A 26331-nucleotide genomic window follows, 5' to 3' on the forward strand; every position below is an offset into this window, starting at 1 on the left:
CCTTGGCCCTTGAGGACCAGAGTTTCCCCCCCGGTCCATCCAGAGTTTCCTGTACATGCTGGATGAGCGTCTAACGGTGGTCTGACAACGTATCCTAGTCACTGTAACATTGTACCTTGACCTAATGCGCAGACGTGTTCTTTCACATTCATGCTTGACTGCTAAAACTTTCCATTTTATACGGCTACAAGGATCCTTTGAAACCTTTTTTTTTTTAACAGTAAAAAGTGGAGCACTAATGGGTTGCTAGGAGATGCTCACTGTACGTTACAAGTGTTACATGTTACATGTATGAAAATCACTTGGTACAAACGTATCTTGGGTTAGTGACCAGCCAGCCCTGGTCCTAAAGAGCTGCAGTCCTGCACGTTTCAGACGTCTCCTTGCATCAACACACCTGATTTTAATTAAAAGGTCGTCATCAGCAGGGGTGGAAAGTAACAAATTACATTTACTCACGTTCCTGTAATTGAGTACTTTTTATGAGTAATTTGTAATTTTCTAAGTAGTTTTTGAAATATGTAATTTACTTTTACTCGAGTACATTTTGACCCAAGTATTTTACTTCCCTACATTTGAGCCACCTCACGTTACTGAGTACAAAATTTATGGTGAAAATCTTGTGGGCATTTTATTTTGGTTTATTGTGAATAGCAGGATCCTGCAGGCTTTGGGCACTTTATTTTGTGTTTGAATACTTGAATACTACTAAAAGGTTCATGTTACTGAGCTCAGCTGAGCTTTTACAAGTGTGGATGTGTACTTTAATACGCCTCCAAGTTGATTAAAACAACTTGTGCTGGATTTGATTCGTGACTCATCCTTTTTTTGCATTAAATAACTGAAAGTAACTTACTCAAATTACATTTTAAATGAAGTACTTTTGTACTTTTACTCGAGTAAATTTTTAGATGATTACTTTTACTTTGAGTAGGGTTTAAGCAAAGTAAAGATACTTTTACTCAATTACAATTTTTCAGTACTTTTTCCACCTCTGGTCATCAGCTTGTCGTCCAGGACTGCACAAGTCTGTTAATGACATAGCTACTTGTGTGATGGTGTACTGAAGCAGGGAAACATCTAAAACATGCAGGACTGTGGATTTTTAGGACCAGGGCTGCTGATGACGAATTTCTATAAAATCCTGCATCTTTCATTAACTTAATTTGAGCAGGTGATATCACTTTAGGAAGGACGTTAGGAATGTTTTCAACAACCAACGGTGACACTTTTAACTGCCCCTGCATGTCAGGCCAAGGTAGGACGTGTGACTTCCAGATCAAAAGCAAGGGGAGGAGAAGGAGGGGGGGCAGTTTGACTGATCTATTTCCTCCCTCATTTTCTGGGTGTTTTTCTCCCTGTGAGAAACTTGATTCAGTTCCACTTCAGTAAGAACAACCTGCTTACCTGTAGTTCTAAAGTCTGTTTTCACTAAAACACAATTACATTTTGTTCTCCAACATTGTAAATATACCAACTACCACCTTAAGGCAAATGATTATTATCATATTCAATTAAGAATTTCTACAAACATGTGTCAAGAAGCATTCTTGGCTTTAATCGCCTGAGGCCTGCTGTCATTAAACACATTTATCTTGATGACAGAGTCCACATCTTAATTGCATGTTAAGCTCTCTGTTGTCCTTAAATTACAGTGAACAGCATGCTAATTTTGGCTTGGCTCATGTGCTAATAAGCTGACCATAATGTTAGCATTCTGCAGAGCTCACACTCAGGCTGCAGGAAAGCGCTGGTTTTCACGCTCGCTGTGAGCCAGTCAACAGTGTTCGCTCTGAATGAGGCGTCCTGTCAGTTCACCATCTGCACCGGGCAAATTAAAACGCCACGATAAGGTATTTGGCCCTGAAACACACAACAGCGTCACAGCTTCATTATTATTTCATCAATTTATCAAAACCCTGTTTCATGACCGTAGATGTAGGAGCATGTTGGTGTGTTTTTTTTCTTATTTTATCTTTTTCTTTTTATGAAGTAGAAAAAGAACAACATAAAGGAGAGGCAGGCGCTCGTCTCACACCGTTCCCACTGCTTGCTGAGATTGTGTGGGTGGCAGAAAAGTGGAAGAAAGAAATGGCCCCCGTCTATCGTGTGTTTTTGAACAGGAAAAAGAGCCCCCCGCTACAACAGCTTTGTTCCACATATGGGGGATTTTATTGTCTAGAAACGCTGATAATTGATCTTTAGCAGAGAGACTTAAATGGCTTTCTGGGTGAATCAGCTAGGGAAAAAAAGAAGAGTCACATACTACATGGATTTGAGTGCACGGTGAGAACTTCAAACAGTGCCGGAGGTGAGAACTTTGAAGGATGAAGCAGCGGGGTTGCTCATCACGTCTTGCTACTGACTGAATGGCAGTCCTTTCAGCAGGGAGACTTTACAGACTAGTCGAGAACTGTAGAGTTCCTGACTGAAGTCTCTGGCAAACAAAGTGGGCTCTGCTCAGAGAGTAAGACAGAAAGATGCAAATGTCTCAACTGAGACTGACCAGCCGGCTGGGGTTGGTCCAGAAACACACGCCTGTTGTGCATCAGTTGCTGCCATCATCTCCTTTGTGTCTCAATTCATCTACTGATTCATCTGCTGCTCCTTTATTTAAAAATCTACAGATCCTTACTATTTATGACATCAACAGTTACAAAATACGCATTTTTCTTTACAAAATATTTTCCTCAGAAGGAAATGTTCCTGAGCACTTTAGGTCATACTTTGCCACAAACTCTCAATTTCATTCCTACTCAACTCGACAGGCCCTCGCCCTACATCCGCCTAAATGTCTGGAATCTAGAAGCCAATTTTTGTTTAGATTTAGAGGTGTCAAAGTCTGGAATAGTTGGTACCAGATTGCAAACAATTGTAGGTCCCTATCCATTTTCAAAAGTCGCTCAAGAGAGCATTTAATTCAACAATGTAGTCAAGAAAGCTTTTGCTTTTCCCACTGTTAATGTTCTTTTGCACTTCATATTCTGTGTCGCCATTTGTTCAGCATAATACTCATATTATCATGATCATGTCTACAGTATTTTATTTTCTTTTTTTTTCTTTTATTTTCATTCATGTTCTAAATGCAATTTTTATGATATTTATTTTTATTTTTATGATTTTGTATCCTCATAACTATTTTGTTAAATGTTATTAGGTGGGGGCTCCTCATAAGCCTACTGGCTTGCTCGCTCCTCCCTGCACAGTTTCTTTTAACTGCACTTATTTGTGTAATGTTATTTTTTTTATGTTGTGTGCTAAATAAACTAAACTAAAAACTGATAAAAAGGTATTTGACTTTGTGTAAGTCTTAAAAACTCCTCCAAAAGTTGGGGTGGGGGCCTTTAGTTCTTCTGGATAAAAACATCAGATTGGCTATCAACTATTAGACTGAAAATAAATAGATTTGATTACTGTATGGTTTGACAATCAAACAGCACCTCCTCAGTTTTATCCGAGACTGGCAGCTTAACAGCATTTCTATTTCTGTTCCAGACTTGCCACGAGTTGCTCGGCGTGGCTGTCGGTGGAAGTAATGGTACGTGACACGGATGATGATCTTTCATGATACAGGGCATTAGGCAGCTTGGCCAGCAGAGCTCCTGGTCCATCAGAGGGCTGATGCCTCGGACAACGGCTTCAATGTTTAAACTGTCAAAGTGGCTGAAAGGGAGATGAGGCTGCAGCTATTTAGCTGTCTCAATAAGAGCCTGTAACCTCCCACGTTGTGAAGTAAATCTGATCTTCTCCTCACACACAGCGAGTGGGTTGGTGGAAGTTCAATATGCTGTGCAACGATATTTAAAGTACTGCATTTAAAAAAAATCAAACAAACAAAAAAAACAACATAAAATGCCTTATTTGACAAAGCAATTTATATATTTCAGAGAGAAATCCAGTCTGTCCTTGGTAAAGACTAATTTAAAACAACATTTTGGGCTCCTTTACAGTTTTACTGTCAAATTGGTCAGTTTGGTAACTTTAGATTTGTGCAGTTTATGCTCATTTGTCTTACTGCTGTTAGTAAAAATAAGCCTGTCTGAAAATGGCTGGAAAGGTCCAGAGATCCAATTCTCACTCCGACTGTGTCACAGATGGCCATTTCATCTGGACCCCTGCCGTCATGAATCCTGGCAGCAGAACCGCTTTAATGTCACTTTTCAAGTCACCAGGCAAATCTAGAGAAACTACATTTATCACAGTGCTGGACTTTAAATCGGATATTTCCCTAAACCTAACAGAGTTACTTCTGACACCTAAACTTCACCACACAATTGATAAATTAATGAGGGATAAAACGAATGAAATGAATGTGTCAGGAGAGCAATGCCAAAATAACATTTCCTTTTCTCTCATATGGGCTTAACACAACAGTATTATTTGACTCCCCGGGATGAGAAAAGGTTGAATTGAAAACTTCTCCAGGAAATGTGATGATGAAAACCTGCCACCCCCCTGCAAACCTCCAAAACTTAAAATGAAAAGAGGTGTCCACTGACCATACGCGGAATCGAGCGCCGTGTTTTGCCTGCGAGTGGTGGCCAAGATATCTGCGAAAAGAGAAAAACGATATCAACGTTAGTTACTGCATTCCTTCCTATGTTCACTCTTCCTGGGCTGCAGGTCACGTCTCTGTTTTTCATCACATCCAGGACACATGCAGCACTGCTACAAACTTCGTCTTGCATGGAATCACTGCCACGTGCAACAGCTCGACTAATACACAGACTAAAAGCAGCCTTTTTCTGCAGGGCTTTGAACTCCAGTCTCCTTCAGTATCAACTGAATTGTTTCTCTAGCTGAAATAATTGCACCATATTGATCCCTTATAATTCTCATTTAACCATAATAACACTTATTTGTGGAAACTAGTAATTTGAATAAAAAGAAAAGGTTTTTCCATCTCACCATGACAGGTATCGGGGTGCTGATGGTAGCCATTCTCCACATCCTGTTCAAATTCACCCCTGAGAACATAGAAACAAAGACAAGCGTCAGAAACAATGAGACTTTGTCAGTGAATTTGCATCAATCTATTTCAGTGTATGTCTGTTCCCCACGGAGCAAATCTTTCTAAAATTGGTTTTGCTCATGAGGACTGCTTGGAGAAGAGGAGGTAACTGTATCACCCTAGAATTTAATCAGTTTTGTGTCCGTTCAAGATTTGAGTGCCTTTGCTGTTGGGGCATGGGAGTGGCCGGGTCTAAAAGCAAAGAAAATCCACCCTCAGATCCTCCTACAAGGTTGAACGCAATCAATTCTGAAGCTTTCAGCAGATTCCATGAGTTATTTTGTGATGAAGAGTTGTAATTTTCTTCTGCACCCCAGTACTTTCTGCTGCTGAACTGCAGTTTAGTGTACTGAGATTGGTGCCCCCCATTGCCGGCTCTGCAGTGAATGCAGCAGAGTATGATGGTGAAATGTCAGTGACAAATAGTCCTGTGGGAAGTGCATCGATTCAGACGACACAAAAACCTGTCATTTACTGGGGATATTTTTATGGAGATGTTTGCTGCTCCTGAACTCTCTGCAGCTAATGGCTTCAGGTATATGTGGCCAAGCCATCTATGACCAGCTTCATGAGGGAATAAAGAAAATACACAGCAGAAATAACAATTAAAAAAAATATACCACTCGCATGCAAGTGTTCCTGTCATAGCACTTCTGTCCTTTTTCTCTATTGAAGTGCAAAACACAAAAACTTGGAACAAAAAGGTCTTTGCTTAGGAATTCATTGTCCTAAACAAACAAAGCGACTGAAATTTTAATGAATATATCTGGATTATTTTTGTAGGTTTTCCCCAACTTTTTTTTGATACATGTTGATAGATTTAATCCAGTTGAAAAATAAAACCAAGCCACATTTCAACGAAAGAAGAAAAGATCAATAATGTCATGTTCATCAAAACAACCTTAAATTTCTATTTTGAAGTGATCTCAATCCTATTAAATTCATCTTTTGAACCATTCCAAAAACATTGAGAGGAAAAAAAGGCAACTAACACCGATTCCCTGCTGCTCTAATTAAAACAAGCGTACGATTGATGTGCTGTTCTCTCTCATATAGATTCACCATCTTCCACCTTCAAGTCAATCAGAAATCAACGACTCATCCACATGCATCTGTTTGCCGGTTGAGTAATGAGACGGAGCTGATGAACAGTGGAGTGGAAGCCCTTCTAGCTGAGCAGAGCTTCCGCCGATGCCAACAAGCCTCCTACACGTTTCAGTGAACCAGATAAAATACAACGGCTCATGTGCTGCACCAGCTCAAGTGTAATGATCCTCGGTGCACTTTGTTCAAACGTGCATGCCCACCCACTCTACAAAACCAATTAACACCTTATATAACCTGAACACAAAAATACATCTCATACCCATTTAATGCAAACAGACTTCCAGCATCCGTCTATAATTAGAAATCCGCCACAGACGAGACAAATGCGTGCGCTCTTTCCAGCAACGCGGTGAAATTGTAGGAAGAAACAACTGAACATACAATAACAGAAATAGTGCTGATGATGATGGGGGGGAGGAGGAAAAAAAGGAGTTAATCATGTCAAATGTCTTCACTGTGTCTTGATGCAGAAACTCTCCCATCAGGTTTCGTTATGCGAAGAGTCTGTTCAGCTAACAAATACATCTGGTGCGTTCGGTTATACCCCCCTCTTCGTCACCAACTACACCAACTTTGCAACTAAGTTTGTATGTGAGGAGGGAGTCTGGAAGCCATTACTGACTTCAGTGCCAGATTGACGCTCAGTGTTGTGTAGATAATGGAGGAGAGCAAGCAGAAACTCGTGTGTGTGTGTGTGTGTGTGTGTGTGTGTGTGTTATATATATATTTTTTTTTAAATATATTTTTTTCCCCTCTTCCCAAAGCTTGACATCAGTTGGTGTGCTTTTGGTGGGATTTTATTCTAATGTTTATTATATTTTTACATTTCATTTCATATCATGTTCTTATCATTTTGTGATAGATTTCATTTTAGTTCTTCATTTCCAGTGTGTCCTCAGTGGGATGGCTGGGTTGGCGTCACCTTATCGATGCAGATGCCTCATAAGGTGGCGTTTCCTCTCTGGTCCCTCTTTGCACATCCTTCTCCCATTTATTTATTTTTTAACTACATTTTAATTATAATGATGTGTCTGTTGTGTGTATGCGGGGGAGTGGGGTTTGTGTCAGGGGTGGGGTGGGTTTGGGCTCTGTTTTTACTTTTTTTTTTTTTTAACTACAATTTTTTTTTTGTACAATTTGTAAACATTTAAAGCATGTTGAGTTACATATATGTATGAAAAGTGCTTCATAAATCAAGTTTGATTAATTGATTGATTTCAATCCCTAAGTTTAGTTTGGGACACTTTAAACTGTTTAGTGCACGTGTGATCCACTTAGACCCCACAGACAGTTCCAAGCCTAAAAGCTGTGACGACTTAAACAACAAATCAATCCTAAAACAAAATGACAAAAACATTTTAGAGGCCTGAGGGGAAATTTAATGATACATTTGAATACTGATCCCGGTTTGGAGTCTCTGAATTACGACTAGTGTTTCAAGGTGTTTAATGGAACGCAATGTTATTAAAAACAAGAAAAAAAAAAGTTTATATCCAGTGCAAATATTACAAAAAGATTCAGGAGATAAATTATTATTATTGGTGATAACTGCAGATGCCATTAAACTGAGGCTGTAACAAATCGTTAAAAATACATTTCCAATATTTCAAATACTTCAGCATGCACATAAAAATGTGTTCACCTCTGCCACCATAGCATTTTATAATTAAAAGACAACATGCATCTGTTTTTATATCTCGTGGGAAAGTCTGCTGAAAACCACTCATCTCTCTACATAATGAAGTTAAGAGAACTCTGCAAGGGTAATATATGCAATATGTAGCTTCTATGTCCTGATACTAACAGGGAAGACGGATGACATATGAAGAAGAATGGGCCCCTGTGGCTTTCTTAGAGCTCCTAATGCAGTTTGCAAGAATGCAGCGTGTGTGAGGGAAAACAAATATGAGCCAGGAAGAGCCTCTAACAAGTGTCAATCATTGGCACTGGATTCTTTCTCATACTGAACCACAAACCCACTAACACCTACCAGCATCTGGCTTTAGGGAGAAATTGGAAACTATTCAAATGGCATTTAGACCCACATACAATAACTGCAGCTGATGGTGAGAATTAAAACGGGCATTGGCTTGAATTGGCATTGACAGGAATAACACCTGGGTGAACATGTTAATTTTCATTGAAGGTGCTTCTCTCAGCGGTGCAAGAGTGGGTATTGGTTACTTATATGTGCAGTAATGCATGTTTAGTGACTGTATCGTCTGAAACTGACAGGAACTTTACCAGCTGGAAGTTCTTTCTCAGTCTCACTGCGGCAGGCTAACATTAGCATCCCAGTAAAGAAAAGGAACACAAAGGCAAGACTAAAACAATAACCTAATTACCTCAGAAAGTCATACCCATAAGAAACTGGCCCACCGGCCGGTCTCTGTGCCAAGCAATTCTCTATTTGCTTCAGGGGATTAAATTGTAAAGTGTACCCATGTTTTTTTTTTTTTTATTGTTAATATTATCATTAAAAAAATAAGCTGTTAGAAAACAGTATAGCTGCTGTGGTAACAAGCTCCTCTGCAGGATGAGTCTTTGAAGGTGGAGCTGAAGCACAGCATAGAGGGATCTCCAAGTTGCATTCATTAAATGTCTCCATGTCCACCTTCTTTCCCAAAAAGACCAAGCTGTGATTTAAGCTGGGCTTACTTTTCCTGCTCCAGTTAAGCATAAACACTCTTGACTGAATGCTGTTTTCCCATTTCTTCGGGCACAAGTTCAACTCAAGATATCAAGTTTCACTGTACAGCTTACAAAAGGAAATGGATCTTTAAATTATTATTATTTTTTTACAGAAAAACCTGTAAAGAGGGTTGTGTTAACTGGACAATCAAAGTTCACCTGTGTGTTTGAAAAAGAACCCCAACCTTGTGACTGCTGAAAACACAAACCATTAAGTCACTTTGTTCTTGTAACCAGCTCCCTGCTTTTAACAACACACATTTGTAGTCCAGGTTCATGTTCTGTCACTGGTCCCGTTACACTCTGGAGGCAACTGTGGGGGTGAAGCTATTATCGCAATAATAAAAGAATTGCTCCAACAGGGCAAAAAAAAACAACCAACAATACAGTAAATACACACTTTCTGCCTGGCATGATAGTTTTCCAGGAAAATCATTATTTGTATTCAAGCAGATATTATAAGAATATTACACTTAAGTAGCACAGTATTGATTTCAATCAAATAGACTGATGGCTAGCTGGCTTTAACCCAAGTGTTATATAACCAGCTGCACTGACTAAAAGTTGAGTAGCTGCAAAACATATTAACACCTTCAGATGAGGATGTATAAAAAAGGTAAGATACAAACTAAAATAGACCAAACACATGTAGCCTCCATGACAACATGATGTCCTCTTCACTCTAAAGACATGAGAACAGCTCAACGAGATGCCATCTGCCATTGACCATTAGAGAATCATAGCAAACAATTACATGTAGAAGAAATGAATATGTAAGCACGGTTTAAATAATGTTTTAAATTGAAGAAAAACTCTGATTCTAAGAAACACTGATTCTAAGGTTTAATATATGTATGACTTGGCATCCCAACTGCTTGAAGCCTGCTGCAGGCTGGCAGTCAGTGAAATGCTCCCAGTGTGGGGTATTTAAATCAGCCGCTCTCCTGCTTTTATCTCATTTAAAAAACCAAATGATGTCAAACAGCAACATAGAGCCTGCATGCTGTGTTTCCAGTATACAAGGGATTAGATTCTGTCTCTCATAATTATCAAATCCATGAAAATAGCAACAATTAAGTGATCACACAAACAAAATGTCTTCATTTAAAATCTGTTACACGGTCAAGTTCTGCATTATGTTAGCAAAGGCAACGTTTTCATGATTTAACTTTTCACAGAAGCACAATGGATTAGAAATCAAGTATTCAATATGTGAGAATAAGTGTACGCTTTCAACTTGAAAGTGATTAAATAAAAAAAAAATGCAGGAAAGTGTTTATGAATAACATTTAAGCCTCTCCATTTTCACAGGCACAAAACTAATGGGATTAATTAAAATTATAATATTATAAGGATTATCTTTAATACCTTTAGGACATGAAATAGTTTTACATGCAGAAATCTTTTGTCTAAGTCTCAAATCCATGGACATGGCTAAACACAGTTTCCCTCTTCCCTGCAGCTGCCTCATTAGCTGCCTTAAGTTTAATCTTAGCACGTGAAAATCCTCAGTTGGGTGAAGGTCTCTTTCCTTTGTTATGGGGCCAGGGAAATTACTTTTCCTCTTCTGTTCTTTGTCTTGGGCTGCTGTCATATTTATCACCAAACACCAGCTCCTTCAACACTCATGCACTCATGTCATAATACTACCTCTGCTGTGTCTTACAGGTATATTATCCATCAATCCATCTATCTATCTTCTTCTTCTGCTGCTGCTGTTTATCGGGAACCGGGTCGTGGGGGCAGCAGTCGAGCAGAGATACCCAGACTTCCCTCCCCCCAGACACTTCCTCCAGCTCTTCCATGGGGACTGAGACGTTCCCCGGCCAGCCGAGATACGGTGATTTTCCACTAGTACCCACTCAGCCTGACTTGACTCGCCTCGGCGCTTTTCCACTAGGGGTCTACCCGTGCAGAGTAGATACTTTTTCTGTTTCTACTCTGCCGAGGTTCTAAGCGGCTGAGTCGGGCTGTATCTGACGTCATCACACTACAGGCCACCGATTGGTCGGGGGGTTGGGAGTCAGACGTCTGAGTCAGGATGTGACATCAGTTCAGGAGCGACTCTGACGGCTTCTTGTTCATTTTATTCAACAGGCAATGGCAGTGCAAAGGTCTGTTTCATGATCCAACTCTGAGGTGCAGATGTTCATAAACCTGGTGGCTGAGGAGAGAATTAAAAAGGGATCTAGAGGGGCAATAACAAACGACCAGATCTACCAGGAGCTCCGTCACTTCATAGCTGCTCGCGGCTCCCAATGGACTTTTCAGCAGCGCTGAGACAAACTAAAACATTTTTTAAAGCGTCGCCACTTGAAGCTTCTCTCACTCTCATTTTTTAACTTGATATCGAACACAAGCCACAGACCAGCAGCACATCTATCATCTCCTCCATGTTCTACATCTTTAGTGTTGTTTTCTTCTTCGTTTAGATCACACAATCAAATACGTCACAGCAGCTTCGCTCCAATCTGCCCACTTCTGCTTTAGGTGCTGAATTGTAGTGGAAAAGAAACTTGGCCGAGTGGAGCCGAGCTGAGATGAGTAGAGCAGAGCAGAGTAGGTACTAGTGGAAAAGTTCCAATAGTCTCTCCAGCGTGTCCTGGTTTCCCCGGAGTCTCCTGGGGAAGTTCCAAGCTCCTGCTCCGGTGATACAGAGACTGAACAGTCCTTAGCAGAGCCCCGGACCCCACACTCCTGGAGTCCCCCCCACAGAATGCCACGAGGGACACGGCCAAATGCCTTCTCCAGATACACAAAGCACATGTGGACTGGTTGGGCAAATTCCCAGGTACATTATGATAGTATTATGTATTTATTTGTTATGTTTTCCATGTGTGTTCGTAGTGAATCCAATTCAAGAGGGACTGTACTTGAAATACAAACATGTTTAAGTTTCTTCACTAAGCAATGAACTACTAACCTCTCCCATTGTCTCCTTGAGGTCAGTTTTTTTTAAATTGTATTATTTAAATAGTTTAATTGCAAATTCTAACCAGGCTGGGAGGAGATGCATATTGTTGTGACCGAGTCATGTTCCAACTTTAAATACCTTTGGCTATTAATAAGAAGGTTTGATGTTTTGCATGTCTTTATCTTATCTTAAAGATGATTTTGTAGTTCTTTTTTTTTTTTTTTTTTACACATACATACATTTGTGGATATATTTTTCTGAGCATATTGTCCGTTTGCATCCGCAGCTTTGAACTTACATTAAGAGTTTCCATAAAAACCGACTGCCAACCTGTGTCCATATCCAAATAAATGAGAAACACTGTTACATTAGGGAATTTATCGTTTTAATTTAGTAACATTAACGTGACCAGTCACATCTACACCACCCTATAATTAGAAACCCTCATCAGAGCACGAAGTGTAGTAAATTTACAGCAAAAAATATCGCTAATTTTCTATTCCAGTTTCAGTTCACTTTTCTTAAAAAGATAGTGTCTGATCTTTTAAGCTTTTCAAAGAACAAAATATTACATTAATATAGTGAGTGACATTTTCAGGAACCTGTGGGGTTTTGAGTGAGTGCCAAAGATCATGCAAGTGTGTCAAAAAGAAGTGGAAAAACAAAATGAAACAGTTCCCAGAGGATTTGTTGGCTATGAGTAAATTATCTCATAACATCTACACAGCGGACCTGCTTTTCTTTCTCAGGATCCATTTCAAGCATCGTGTCCTTTCTTTTTTTGAGCATTGTGCCTCGGCAACAGGGATTTTGTCAAATGCACGTTGAGTAACGGGACTAAAGACCCAGAAGCAGCTTGAAGCCGGGCCGTCCAGCCACGCAATCGTTCAATGCGAAAGTTAAAAAGGGGGGCTGTGAATTCTCGCTTCCCCTCATGTACTTTGGAACTGCTACAGATCAGTCATTAAAATATATGCCACTTCTGAATGAGAAAGAACTTGGAAAAGAAAAAGAGAGCCTGATAGTCCTTGAAAAGAATGATGAGAGAAGGAGGAGGGAGTCCCAGGAGGTGGACGACTTTTGAGTCGTTTCATATCAAACTGCTGCCAGATTCACATCAGTTCATCCTTCTCTCAGCCTATCACCATCCTTTTATCATCCCCTTTCCTCCTCTTCTCTTCTCCCAACTATACTTCACTTCCTTTCAGTGATCCATATAAAACACATCACTTAATGCAGGACTGTGTCCAAAACCACTCACTACTCATAGTGAGTGGATTATATAGTGAATGCGCTTTTTGGAGTGCCGGTTGCATATATATGGGGTTTTATACAGGATATATAGCAGACTTAAAGTATACCATGACTGAAATATAAAAGCAGTGCATAATTGACTTGATCTAAGCTGACAAATATACTGTACATCATAATGTACTTCTCCAGAGACCTTCAGCAACATCAAAACCTGTCATACATATTCAGTTTTATTTCTACTATTCATTTCAACTATTTTACCAGTTTCTTGTAAACTTAATTTATGAATTTTCTAACTTACTTTATAACTGCAACCACCAAAGGCAATTACATGGACTGTGACAAAATCATGAGTTGTTTTTCTGTATTGACCTGGCGTGTCAAACCGAGTGTAGGGTCATTTTCTTGGCGTCATCAGTGACATCAACGCTGATGCAGTCATCTACATACGACGCCCAAGCAGTCAGATGGGTTGAGTGATTTGGGACATAGCACAAGTCTAAAATATGAGGTCATTTCATAGTTTTTCTCCCTGATATTAAAAACTTAACATCAAAAACAGATGTTCTGCAATTCAAACGTGCAATGAAAAAAAAAACAACCTCCTCTTTCTTCCACTTTTCTTCATTTATTTATTGCTTCCTTTGTCTCTATTTCTTCCTTAAATGTAGATTTCTCTATATCCAGAGACTCCTTAGCCTCGTCCCCGTCCATCTCTCTCTCTGTGGCAGGAGTTTAAACAGGATTTTTTGGCTGATATCCTCTAGGTTCTGGTCCATTGGTCTCCATTGTGGCTCTCTTCTACACACTAAACACAACTCGTAAATCAAATCTCACCAAGTAACTCCGTCGTCCTCGCCAGCATGAAGCCACATCAGCATGTCCTTTCCACACCCCCATCTCAGGCACATCCTACTCTACTTGTGAGGGCCATCCAGTGACTAGCAAATGAGTCTTAACCTGAACCAGAAACCAAGCTTTGACTGTCAACCACCATGAAACGATTTAAACAAAACAGCAACAACAAAAACATCCTTATTGCACTGCAAAAACTCAAAATGTTAACAAGAATATTTGTCTTATTTCTAGTTAAAATTGCTCATTTTTAGTAAAAAACAATTTTCACCTGTTTCAAGTAGATTTTCACTTAAAATAAATAGAAAAATCTGCCAGTGGAACACGATTTTTTTGCTTGTAATGAGAAGATAAATCTTGTCCCACTGGCAGATTTTTCTACTTATTTCAAGGGAAAATTTACTTGAAACAGGTGAATCTTACCAAATATCCCTGGTAAGATTTTGAGTTTTTGCAGTGTGCTCACACACACAAAAGTATTTTTTCCTCTTTCAGTCCTTTCCCTTTTAATGCTTCCTAAATGAAGATCTCAATGTCCATAAAGAGTAAACAAGGCGTCACATCTTTCTAACCAACACTGCCTCTTAAAACTAAAGCTTCTATCCTTCATCCCGGTTGCTTTTAATGATTTGAATAAAACACCCTTAAACAAATCAGATCGTTTTTCTTCATCCTCTGGGAATACAGTCATTGGTCTTAGGGGTCAATGGAAACCTACACATGTTTTGGTCCACACATCATCCACAGGTAAAGTATTAAAAAAAATACTTAAGTGATCAGATACTATATATGTTTCTATAAATGAGAAACAGTTGCACACCAATACGTCACACGGGCAACGAGCACAGAGGATAACAATGTGAAACTGTGGGTTTTTCACTTTATTTCAGGTAAGTCAAGTACAATATTTAAAAAAAGTAACTTGTTCTGTTGGTCATTGTCGTTTAATGATGCTTCATTTGAGAGGAAAGTGTCTAGAGCACTGATACAAATATTGTGCTTGATCTACTTAAAAAAAAAGTCTACTTTTTGCATGAGATTATTATGTAGATCAAGAAAGACTAGTCTTTGTATAAACTACTTAATTTTATGTATGTAAATACATTTTTCAAGTACAGTCAACTTAGTTGTGTTAAGATTACTTTATTTATCCAAATTAAGTTGACTTTACTTGCAAAAATTAAGTTGACTTTACAAATTTTTTGCAAATGAATTTTGTACCTACTAAAAATTAAGTTGTTTATACAAAGACTAGTCTTTCTTGATCTACATAAAAATCTCATGCGAAAAAGTCGCCTTAATTTTTTTAAAGTAGATCAAGAAAGATATTTTTTACTGTGGTTGTTCTACTTAAACAAATAAAGCATGTTTCATCTAAACTTTGATCAATCTACCCAATAGATTAAAATTGTTAAAGGAAAAGTAAATACAACAAGATTATTGCTTGTTGTTTGTGTGTAAATGAAAAGATTGCCTGGGATTACAGAAATACTGCTTGTTAAGGAAAAAATGCACAATGTCTTGTTTTTTGAACAAATGCAGATATTGTATTCATGTAAAGCAACAAACTTCATTTTTAATTGTTAATATCACAGATTTAAATATGTTATATTTACATGCGCTGAGATTTATTTTTTTCAGTCTAGATCATGTGAGGATATGACACCTCTGGCCACTTGCCCACTTTGATTAAGGCAGAACCTCCTTATACCTGAAAGTGTTTTTTCTCTTTTTTGTAATCAACTTAGTATTAGCCAACGTCTTTGAGGCTGTATCTACTGTTAGTAAAGTTCATTCTTCAGCACTGATGCAACACTGTTGAGACCGGAGGTGGAGGAGGGAGGGGAGGGGAGACTGAACATCCGTTCAGTCAGCCGCTTGTCTGCACCTCGAATTCAGAAGTAACCCATGGATGTCATCAAACATTAAGTTAAATAGATTTCTTTATTGTCACAGACCTTAAAAAAACAAAAACACAAATAAATTTTAAAAGATCCACCCCACACCTTAAGTGAAAAAACCACCACAAACAAAAAAGGGGCAAAAATGATTTGAGAACGAGACCCACTATATCAACCTCTTTCAATCACACTAATAAACGTTCACAGGGAAACATGCATTTAAGAAAAAAAAAGAAGAAAAAAATCCCATTAGCCTCTGTCCGAGTGAGGGCAGACAAAGTAATACGTCTGGGTGGCCAAGCAGAAGATATGCAATAATTCCCAGTCTGCACATTTTCAGCCGTCAAAATAATCTATTGGAAGCGGGCAGACAGTGGATGTGGTGTGCTCCCTCTCCAACCCGAGTGTGACAGTGGTAAATGCAGTGTGATTTCAGTCTATACACCCCCCACCCACCCACACAGAGCTTTACAGCCACCGTACGCAGGGGTGAGAGAAAAAAACAAAACAAAAAAAAACACCCGGTGATGGGATTCAGCAGCAGGCTGTACATCAACCACACAGTAACGCGCAGAGTCCTTGACTGTCAGCAGAAGAAAATAGTACCTTTAACTGCCCCCTTCCTACAGCCTTTACTGCATCCATCTGTCTACCTGTTTATCCATCCATATGTCCATCCAACCACCCATTCGTCTTTCGTCTATACTTTGGAAGACAGTGGTACACCGCTGTGTGACTGAAACACACAGAACACCATCACTTCTGATTTTATGATGCAGGTTTCCAGAGGGGAGGAGAAGGGGCAAGGGGAGCAGATCAAGACGACGACTATGATCAACCTGTTGCCTGCACATTAAAGCTCGTTTAAATATTACTGTATTTGTTATCATTAGGTGTGTAACGATACACTAATCTCACGATACGGTATGATACACGATATTGAGGTCACAATAACGATACGATACGATATTATAGCAGTATTTTTTGAACAACCTTGAATAAGGAACATACTGTATGACTGGAAAAAAATTCTCTTTTATTTATTTGAAAGACACAAAATACAAAAAAATACTGTACGTTTGCCCTATTGTTACAGTTTGTAATGCTTTATAACCGTTTAAGTTTTAAAGAGAAAGCCAGGCCAACCATTTTCCACAAACTGAACTAAAAGTAAATGTCAAGTTTGCATTATGCATCTTCAGTTTCATACAAGTAAAAATATTTAGCCACAAACTGAATAGTTTCTCTCATGTATGATTTGACTTTTTTCTTTTCCACAAATTTAACAACTAAAATTAAATAAATAAATAAAAGTAAATAAATACATACAATTTTAAATCAAAAAAAAGATTGATTCCTGCTCACCTTATAAGTGTAAGAGGAGATTTATTTTTGTTAAGAAGGTTATTTTGGTAATTCAGGGTTCATTATTTTATTAATATATTCTTTATATTCTGGTGTAAATCAGGGACTATAATGACACTAGTCAGTTTATCTGTAGTGATTAGTCTGTTTTAGTTTGGGCGGAGTGATACGCCACAGTACGGCACTAGTTGCTGTGTTGATGTTCTAAAATCCTACACGGTTGAGCGGACATTAAAGTACACTGGAACTCAGCAGAAGTTGTCCCCGTGTTTATCCTACTCACGACCCGAAAAAGGTTTAATTTAATAAGGTAAGGCTTAACTCTACACCAGCCTTACATAAGTAAAGGTTTAGAGCTCAAAACCCTGCAAGAGTCCCCGTGATCGGGACCGGAAAACGGTGCTACTTTCTTCTGAGCGGAGTAAGATTTTGGTCCGCGGGTCGAGGCGCGGTCGGATGCCGTTACTAGTCAACGCAATAGATTAATATTAATAATCCAATATCGCGATACAGTTTGTCACCTCCACGACACGTATTGTGACGTTTTTCTATGGCGAAATTTCGTGGCACGATACATTGTTATACCCATAGTTATCATACAACATTACGAAAGTCAGTGGATTTCAATTAGACGTACCAGATTACTATTTATGAAACCAATGCAGCACTTCCTCTCTGTCCAAAGACTAAGGCATGATCTGAAGATTCAGATATTTGTTGAATATTTCTTTTATTATTCCTTTTTTCCCCACCGTGCCACAAGCAGAAAACAGCAGTTGTCAACAGCCCCTGCAGTAACACTTTCATTCACTTTAACTGTTAAAGGAAGACGATAAGCAAAGACCTCAGCTGTGTGACAACACTAAGTTAGGCGATGACAAAAGAGAGCTGCCAGACAAGCAATCCGGTCCACCAAAGCTGTGGACATTTGTCTCAGTCTCCTACTAAAGCTCCAGGACCCATAACATTGTTATGGGTCAGCTCTTTCATTGACCAGAATGCTATTCTGTCTGCTGCTATTGTCCATTGTAAACCCTCCGACCTTTATTAAAGAAAATATTCTTGATTTACACTCTCTGCATATATATTACAAACATTTACTGCTGCATCATTGACTGGTGGCATCAATAATCTGTGATACAACACAAATAAAGCTTGAACTCCAACAAAACAGAGCCGTCTTCTTCATCGACATGTAAACCTTTTCATCCTTCAACAGAATATTTACAAGTGAATATAAAATGAATTCCTTTCATTTAGCATAAATCAATGTGTATCTCTTTATTCTGTTCTATTTTTCCCTTGAACAGAAGTTTCGCTTCAACCATCACTATTGGTATTTACACTTGCAAACCACTGAGAAAAGATGAGTACATGCTTTGTGTCTGAAAACGACAGAGAAATCTATTGGTTAGAAAGTGATGAATGGATATCTTTCATGTCATTGTTGTCAACTCCAAACTCCATTTTCTATTTAAGATCAGAGAAGTAGTTTTTAAATCAAATGCAAAAGTTCCAATTTGGGTTTAAGTTGCACCACACCACAGAAAAAGACCAATTAAGAATTTTAAATTAAACTACTTTTACTGTGGATGCAGGCAGATCTGCTGTCTTTCACCTGCGTTCATCACAGCATCTTGCTATCTAGTCTTGAGTAGTCTGTTGGTATTAAAGCAGTGTGATTTTAAATGGTTCCAGTCTCATCTGTCAGATGGGAGCTTTTTCTGTTTAGGCCAATAGCCCTCAGCTGTGTCTTCTCTCTGTTATGGCATTCCTCAAGGCTTTATTTTAGGCCCAGTACTTTTATTTTTTTATTTTTTCTTTGGGGTCTATTTCTAAAAATGCACAACCATCACTATTCGTTGTTTTGCAGATGATCTTCAGGTCTATATGCCCATGAAATCAGATAGTTGTGTGAACATTCAGGCTCTGCTGAACTGTCTCAGAGGTGTTCAGTCATGGATGGGGGTCAAACCTGAGTCTGAATAAAATCAAAACAGAAATTATTCTTTTTGGAAATTCTAACCTGCTAGATAATTATGACGTATTATTGGCTGGTTAGATTCATACTGTTGTTCATCTGCAAGGAACATTTGTGTGATTTTTGACAATGCATTTAAATTTGATAAACAGATTACCGTAGCTCAGTTGTTAAGACCAGCTTTTTTCAATCAAAATTTATAAGGTGACACCAACCTTCCTGCACATGACAGAGTTACCCACGCATTAATTGTCTCTCACTTGGATTATTGTAAGTTTTTGTTCATTGGTCTTGGTCTGCAGGCTGTACTTAAATGCAGTCGCTCACTTTGACAGGAAGAAAACAATGCAATCATATCACTCCTGTTCCAGTCCCCGTACACCGGCTCCCTGTCTGTGTCAGGGTCCAGGTCAGTTTATTACCTGTTTTTAAATGTCTCACAGGCACTACATGTGTGAACTAGTAAAGCCTCATACTCCAGCAAGAGCTCTGAGGTCTACTAACCAGCTGACCCTGATATGTCTTGGATCGAAACAAAAAAAAAAGAAAAGGAGATACAGCATTCTCGGTGGCAGCACCAAGACTCAGGAATGCTATTATCTGTGCAGGACTTTGGGAAGTTCCTTCTTTGGAATGTGCTATGTAAACACATTTTGACTAACTTCACCGTTAATTTATGTAGAGCAGGTCTGAACTAGATTGTCACTTTTCTTGCCCCATTTTGTAGCGGTTAGTTTATATTTAGTAATTTAGCAGAACTTTTATCCAAGGAGATTAAAGCTTTGGAAAAAGGGGAAGGGATAAGCACAGCATTTCAACTTGAGGACAACACTCCAATGGAGGGTATGCAGAAAATAATGCAGGTCAACATGGTTCGAGTGCCATAAGAAACCCTGGCATATGCATTAAATACTAAATTTGACCCACAGTGCAGGTTGAACAGGTACAAAAGGTCCAAAACAAGTGCATATTAAGAATGTTAAGGTCAAGGTCATCTGCAACCATAAAATAAATGACTGTAATGTCATTACAATTCAGTATTCAAGTCCACATAGTAACTATAACAACAATATTGTTCCAATTCAGTGGTGAATCACTTGAAGCCATGCAGTCAAAAAACAGTTAAGATAAAATCCTCTCTTCTGTGGTGCTGAAAGACTGACTGATGGGTTTGCTGTGCATCGCTTTGTTGCTATCCTTCATATTTGTTATAGTTGAATAGTTGAAGGAAAAATCATGCTCTTTTCTAATGTGTTTGTCGTCTCGTGTGGGTTCAAGTCTCGTGAGTGTTGGCAGGAAACCCTTTTCCTCTGAAGTCACTCAGCGCTAGCAAGATCCTACTTATTAAATATTCAGTTAACATACAAGACCAAGAATTACAAAAAAAGTGTCAAATTACTCACGACACGCTGCCAAGCGGGCATTGCTGCTTCCGAGTTTCGCTCTTTACTGAAGTCCGCTGAGATTTACCAGGACACTGAACTGACTTGTTCTCCTCAAAGTTTCATCATGTAGCTATCAATTTATCCACCATTAATTTCCTTTTCAAAGCCTCAACTTTGATGCAACTGTGATGCAAACAGCTTTTAGACTGCTGATCACAAAACACCGGTTTTTCCACACGGCAGTGTGATGTAAAACTGAAGTTTCTGCCTTTATTTGGATGAAAATGAAATATGTGGTGTGATTTTGCCGTCGGTGTGCTCTTCTAGACAGCTTACTGAGCACTTATGTCGACAGTTGAGCAGGAGAGGCAGTAAGTGAAAAATAATGCCACTCGGCCCAGCGTGTAAACGAATATACAGTAAACACTGTCAACAGAGAAACCAACCAGAGTCTCGACAGAAGCTGCCGACACGAGTAAAGTTCACTGAGATCCATGGAGACATTTAGATACGAGTACAAACACCATGTGCATTATAGTCAATTTGAATGTTTTTCCTCAACAGAAACGTCTAATGGCGTAATAGCACTGCAGTGCAGCATGTTGGGATGAATTTCCACAACATGCATTTAAAAGTGACACTCCACAAAATTACCGCAGTGGAGTTGCAGCTCTGACTGACTCTCGTCTATTTTAGGTGTAAACTCTGTGTGTGGGTACGACTTACTTGTAACCTGGAGAGACTGTGACACAGCTGCCTGCCTTGAGCCAGATGCAGTAAGGGTCCCGTGAAGACAAGCAGCTTCTGCATAACAGAGAGAAAGACAGTTAGTGATGGAAGGTAAATGAGGAGAGCAGCATATGTGAGGAACAGTGGGCGCTGTGGATGTTAGCCGAGTAATGAGACACTACCCAACACCACCCATCACCTTCCCCAGCTCTGCCTGAACAAAGGTTACTGAAACAAGTTCCACCTGCAGCCACAGTGTGCAGTGACAAAAACACTCAATTCAAATTAAATGACTGCATTTTGTTGTGTTTTAATAGGGTACAAACGCTACAGATAATTAGGCTCCCACAGATGAGGTTGACATTACTGAAACATTTTTTTAATTCAAAATGTGACATTTTAATACAGTATAGCAGTATATCTTTTTTTTTTTGCTGAATGGCTACACAATTAGTAATACAATGCTTTAAGACTGCGGCTATGAATAACATATGCAATTAGCAACATTCATTATTGTTCAGTGAAGCTTTCAAATGTTACTTCATTCTCAACAATAGAAATAAATGCAGATAAATATGAAAAGAGACCAAAGCTGGATCATAATCATTCGGAATCGAGGTCAGGCCGAACAATTTTTCTTTTTTTGCCAAGATACTCTAGACTTGTATTTGTTTTGCTACAAAATTCAATAAGTAAGAAAAACATGTCTAATAGGCATCATGCCTCATTTTAGGAGCACACAACTGAAGAGTTTACTTTTACTCGTACAAAGATTAACTTTCATTATGCACACTGCAGAAAAAAGGCCTCGAAAGGCTCAAAAACATTAAGATTCAAACAATCTAAATTAAAAAAAAAAAAGTATTCATATATAACTTACATTTTTTTGGGGACAATTACACCTATGCCATCTCAGGAATCTTACATTTTTCAGGTTTGTCTTCTGACATGGATCACAAAATATGTATCATTAAACATTAAAATATGTTTATTTTATCCTCAAGTCAAACAAATAAAGAAAATGATTCAGAAAAATATTTAAAAGACTCCTCGAGCTGGTATCATATGTAAATTACTTTCAATTTGGTTTAGAAAACAACCCCCCCCCAGTTACTGAAGCTGACACGAAGGTGGTGAAGCACCTTTCAACTAAACGATGAGCTGTTTACCTTCATTATCTTAACCCTTCCCGTTTAAATGTTTTGACTTCTCTTTCTATTGCCATCGATTACACTGGCCGCGGTCACACTGTCCCGCAACAAACGACCTTATTTTGGAGGCTGTGCTCAGGCTTCACCACAAGTCTCATGTCTGCAGTCAGCAGATAGTTCAACCACCTGATCCCACTTACCGAGCTGTACGTCAGCTTTGTCATTCTCTGAACAACATGAGCCGGCTCGGACCCGTTTACCTCCTTCCCTTTATAGCAGTCAGCATTAACCACAATCAATAGCCATTAGTCACTTTCCCTGAAGCGCCGAGTCCCAGCAGAATCACAACATTCAGTGCCTTTCGTCCGGTTTCAGATCAACACGTCAGTTTTGTTGATTAAACTCTGGATCTGATCCGCGGTCACCGACTGTGTTCATGTCTGGTTCGAGTCTGAGCGGTTTCCTTCACCCTCCAATGAGTTGCATTAATCGGCAGGCCTTCCTCTCACCACTGTGTAACTGCAAAACAACACTGGGCGTCAGCGAGCGAGAGCAATATCTCTGACAGCTGCCTAAGTTACCGTTTGCGAGACTGTGGTATTCACCCAGCAGCGACAACATAATGAGCGTAAAGTACACAATGACAAAAGAACGGAACCAAACAATCTGTTTCCTTCCATGTCAAACCAAAACCTTCAAGGCAGTCAAGGAACAAGTTTGGATAAGTTTTAATGAGAATCCTGTGACCTGTTTCTAACGTTTGAAATGATTTATTGTTTGAAATCCCACCGAGAGCATCTCAGTGCGTCACCGAGGAGCAGAAGGAAACGGAGAAGGAACCGGTCTTCCCCTGCTGCACCTGCAGCTGGCGGCGACTAAATACACAAGTCAGGGCGGTGCAGCTTTGGATGCTCTATTATTATTTCCTGGAATATATTTTATGATGTGAAAAATACTGTTATTTAACTTGAACCTATTTATTTTGGCATTTTTTTCTGTTTTGATAGAGAAAGGTAACTTTGTGAACAGTTCTCTTACAAAGAAAAGAAAACAAACAGAACAAAGAAAACCTGCTTCCCCCGCCCCCCCCGACCTTTACAGATATACAACTGTTTTCACTGAAAATTCCTCTCTTATCATCACGACTAAGGTGTCTGCAGAGAAGCATCCAGCCAGATATGTCAAGTCTTGGTGGGAGGGTGGAAAATCTGGGGCAAAGACAGAGAAGGGGCCCACCCTCCTCACTGTGGGGTGGGGGTTGGAGGGCTGGGACTGTGTAATAGCTCATGCTTTGAGGAAAAAAAAAGAAAATAAATAAATTAAAAAAACTCAGAACTGATTGGAGACTTAACTGTGTTGGTCATTTAAGATTTAAAAAAAAAAAAAGAAGCTTGCTTGTCTAGTTTTTGCAGTTTTTTTTGCACGTTCACACATCGGTGTCAATGCTGATAAATGCACCGTGCAGCTCCACAGCAAATGCATAAATCAGATGTCAAAGTCTCGTACAAGGTTTCTATTAAAAACATCTTGACTGTTTTCATAGAAACAAAAAGGAAAAATAATCCAGACATCAGAAGTAGTCCAAAAAAGGTAAAATCAGTAACCAGTTAGAACTAACTTACGTGTAAAAAGTATAAACCAACGAGCTGATGCCCTGATTGGCCTATGATGCCCACCATCCCCCCAAAAAAGCCATTTTTGACCTCCATAACACCATCCAAACCTCCTGACCTTTATCCCCCCATGTGGACCTTGAGGCACTAAAACAATGCCTTTGTATTTTGGCATATCCTCTCTCTCTCACTCTCTCACACACACACAGTGGTGTGTTTCAGGTCAAATAAATGTGAACAGACATGGGAATTTTCACAAAACAATTCATACGGGGGTTTCTTTCTTGAGAGAACAGCTTGTGAAAATGGAAGCACGCTGCAGTCGTGGCAGGTTTAGCGAGCAAAACATTTTTAATTCATGTAAAAAAAGTAAAAGATTTTGGTTCCTTAGAATATTATCTGGGTTAAAAAGAACGTCTTTTTGTTGAACATCAAATGGGAAAGACGTTTTACCGAATTAAAGAACTATAAAAGGTAACCTGAGCACAAAGAAAACAAAGTTTAGCCCTTTCCCCCTCCCCGCTGTATTTTTCTTGAATTTGTTGAAACGTGTGCAGGGTAACAACACCTCAGTGTGAGATGGAAATGGAACATTAAATGTCAGAGTGAAACATGAATCACTGTTTCACCCACATAAACATCATTTTCTGTTCTTTGCTGTTAATTTTCGGGGCGCTATCAGGGTTCACGGATCGAGGACCTGAAGAGACTCTCGCCACTGCCTGCGACTGCCGATATGCAGCAGCACTGAGTGAAGTGCTGCATTAATAAATGATTCATACACTAGCCATGAGGTACGTATGCATCTTTGTCTATTCTACCTCTCTTCCCTCCAGCAGAGGCATTCATTTACAGTTAAATGGCAGGATTGAACCTCAGCCCTGAAGCACCGTGGCTGAAGAGGCCAGATGAGTGGAGCTCTAGTTTCAGTAAAGAAAGAAGTAAAGTTATCATGCATGTTCTTTTTTAACAATTGTTTGTCACAGAATGGATTTGTTTGTTCCTCGTTCCTCTCAGACTTGGCTCTTCTCTTTTGTCATACCATGATGAACAGAGGAGTGTGCGATCGAGCGCCTGCAGTCACGACAGCGAGGAACATCCATTAGCTGCTGAGGGTCTTTGAGGCTCCGGCTCACGACTTCCAGCTGTCATGTTGCCAAAATCTTTGGAATAAAGCTCCGACTTACTGGAAACCGTTTCAGCTAATACGACACTGCTGCTGATAAACTACTTTTGTACAGGAATATTTAAGACAAGAACAATGTTTTCACGACTTACCTGTAACTATATATCAATTTGATTAAGATGCCGAGTTGGTTAAACAAACAGCGGCAGAAAACGATAAAAAGGGGAAACTGGCAGCTTGGACTGCTGTTAAAAGACAACGGAGTTGATCAAATAACTAACTAAAGACCATTACGGTATCAACAGTCAGTCAGTTTATTGGTCGACGTTTCGCTTTGGTTTGTGCTCACCGTTATTAAGCAAAAATGTATTGCGTCAAGTGCTCAGATGATATTGTTGTACCACATTAGATAATGTTGGACACAGAAAACTCTCAAAAGGCTTCCTTGCTTTTTTATTTTATGCTTCACACACATAATAAGTGGAGGCTAATGTGATGTGCTTAAGGTTTTGTTTGCAAGGAACCATCTGTGTTCCCTGCAGAAATTACCCTGAAAAGGGCAGACACTGTCAAACAACACAGGTGATTAGATGAAACATCCATTTATCGTGAGCAAACTTCAGCACCAAACAAAACATGACTCATCGGTTCCTGAAAAAGGGGGCACCATTGTTCACCGTCGTCATACCTACAGTAAAAACTGAGAGAAAAAACCCTGCCAGTAAACAGCAAGTCCTTGAGACTTTAATTGTTTTTTTGCGGTCTGAGGTGAACGGCTTTGCTTCAGTCTTCTTCAGTATTTACTTTCGTGATTAATTACCTGAATTTCACCTCTAGGGATCAATAAAGGACTATCTTATCTTCATTTTTCCCCCTTACATTTGACCCAATTGTCCTGGCGTCTTAATAAAATGTCTGATGTGTTTCTTCTTCCACTTCCCAAGTACAATAAATCTGGCATATCAAATTGGTACCAAATAAATATGAATAAAGTCTGTGATGTCACAATAAATGGCATATTCACGTTTTCAGTCTTAGGTGGCTGCAAACAAAGTTGCATTTGAGTCAAGTCATTTCCCACATCTAATTTTCCTCGTACGTCACATGAACGTGGCGTAACATCAGAACAAGCAGTTTTTAGACGTGCATTTCTTCCATTTGAAGGCACTTTGAATAAACACTTTTGAGCTCGGGGCGAGTAACATCTACACATCGTATTCAACGCAGATGAATACATTGCACAGTTGT

General features: G+C 39.3%; 1 protein-coding gene across 3 annotated transcripts in view; it reads right to left on the reverse strand.

Moving 5' to 3' along the window:
• sema6e (sema domain, transmembrane domain (TM), and cytoplasmic domain, (semaphorin) 6E) overlaps positions 1–26331 on the reverse strand; it is a 103497-nt gene that overhangs the window by 23044 nt on the left and 54122 nt on the right. For all 3 annotated transcript variants that reach the window (XM_061717552.1, XM_061717550.1, XM_061717549.1), the window contains exons 15-17: positions 21191–21268; positions 4909–4967; positions 4500–4550 (exon numbers count right to left, since the gene is read on the reverse strand). In XM_061717552.1, coding sequence (XP_061573536.1) covers positions 4500–4550; positions 4909–4967; positions 21191–21268 — 188 coding nt within the window. The remainder of the gene's footprint in view (positions 1–4499; positions 4551–4908; positions 4968–21190; positions 21269–26331) is intronic.

Source organism: Cololabis saira, chromosome 3 (assembly GCF_033807715.1).
Source record: "Cololabis saira isolate AMF1-May2022 chromosome 3, fColSai1.1, whole genome shotgun sequence".
Taxonomy (NCBI): Eukaryota; Metazoa; Chordata; class Actinopteri; order Beloniformes; family Belonidae; genus Cololabis; species Cololabis saira.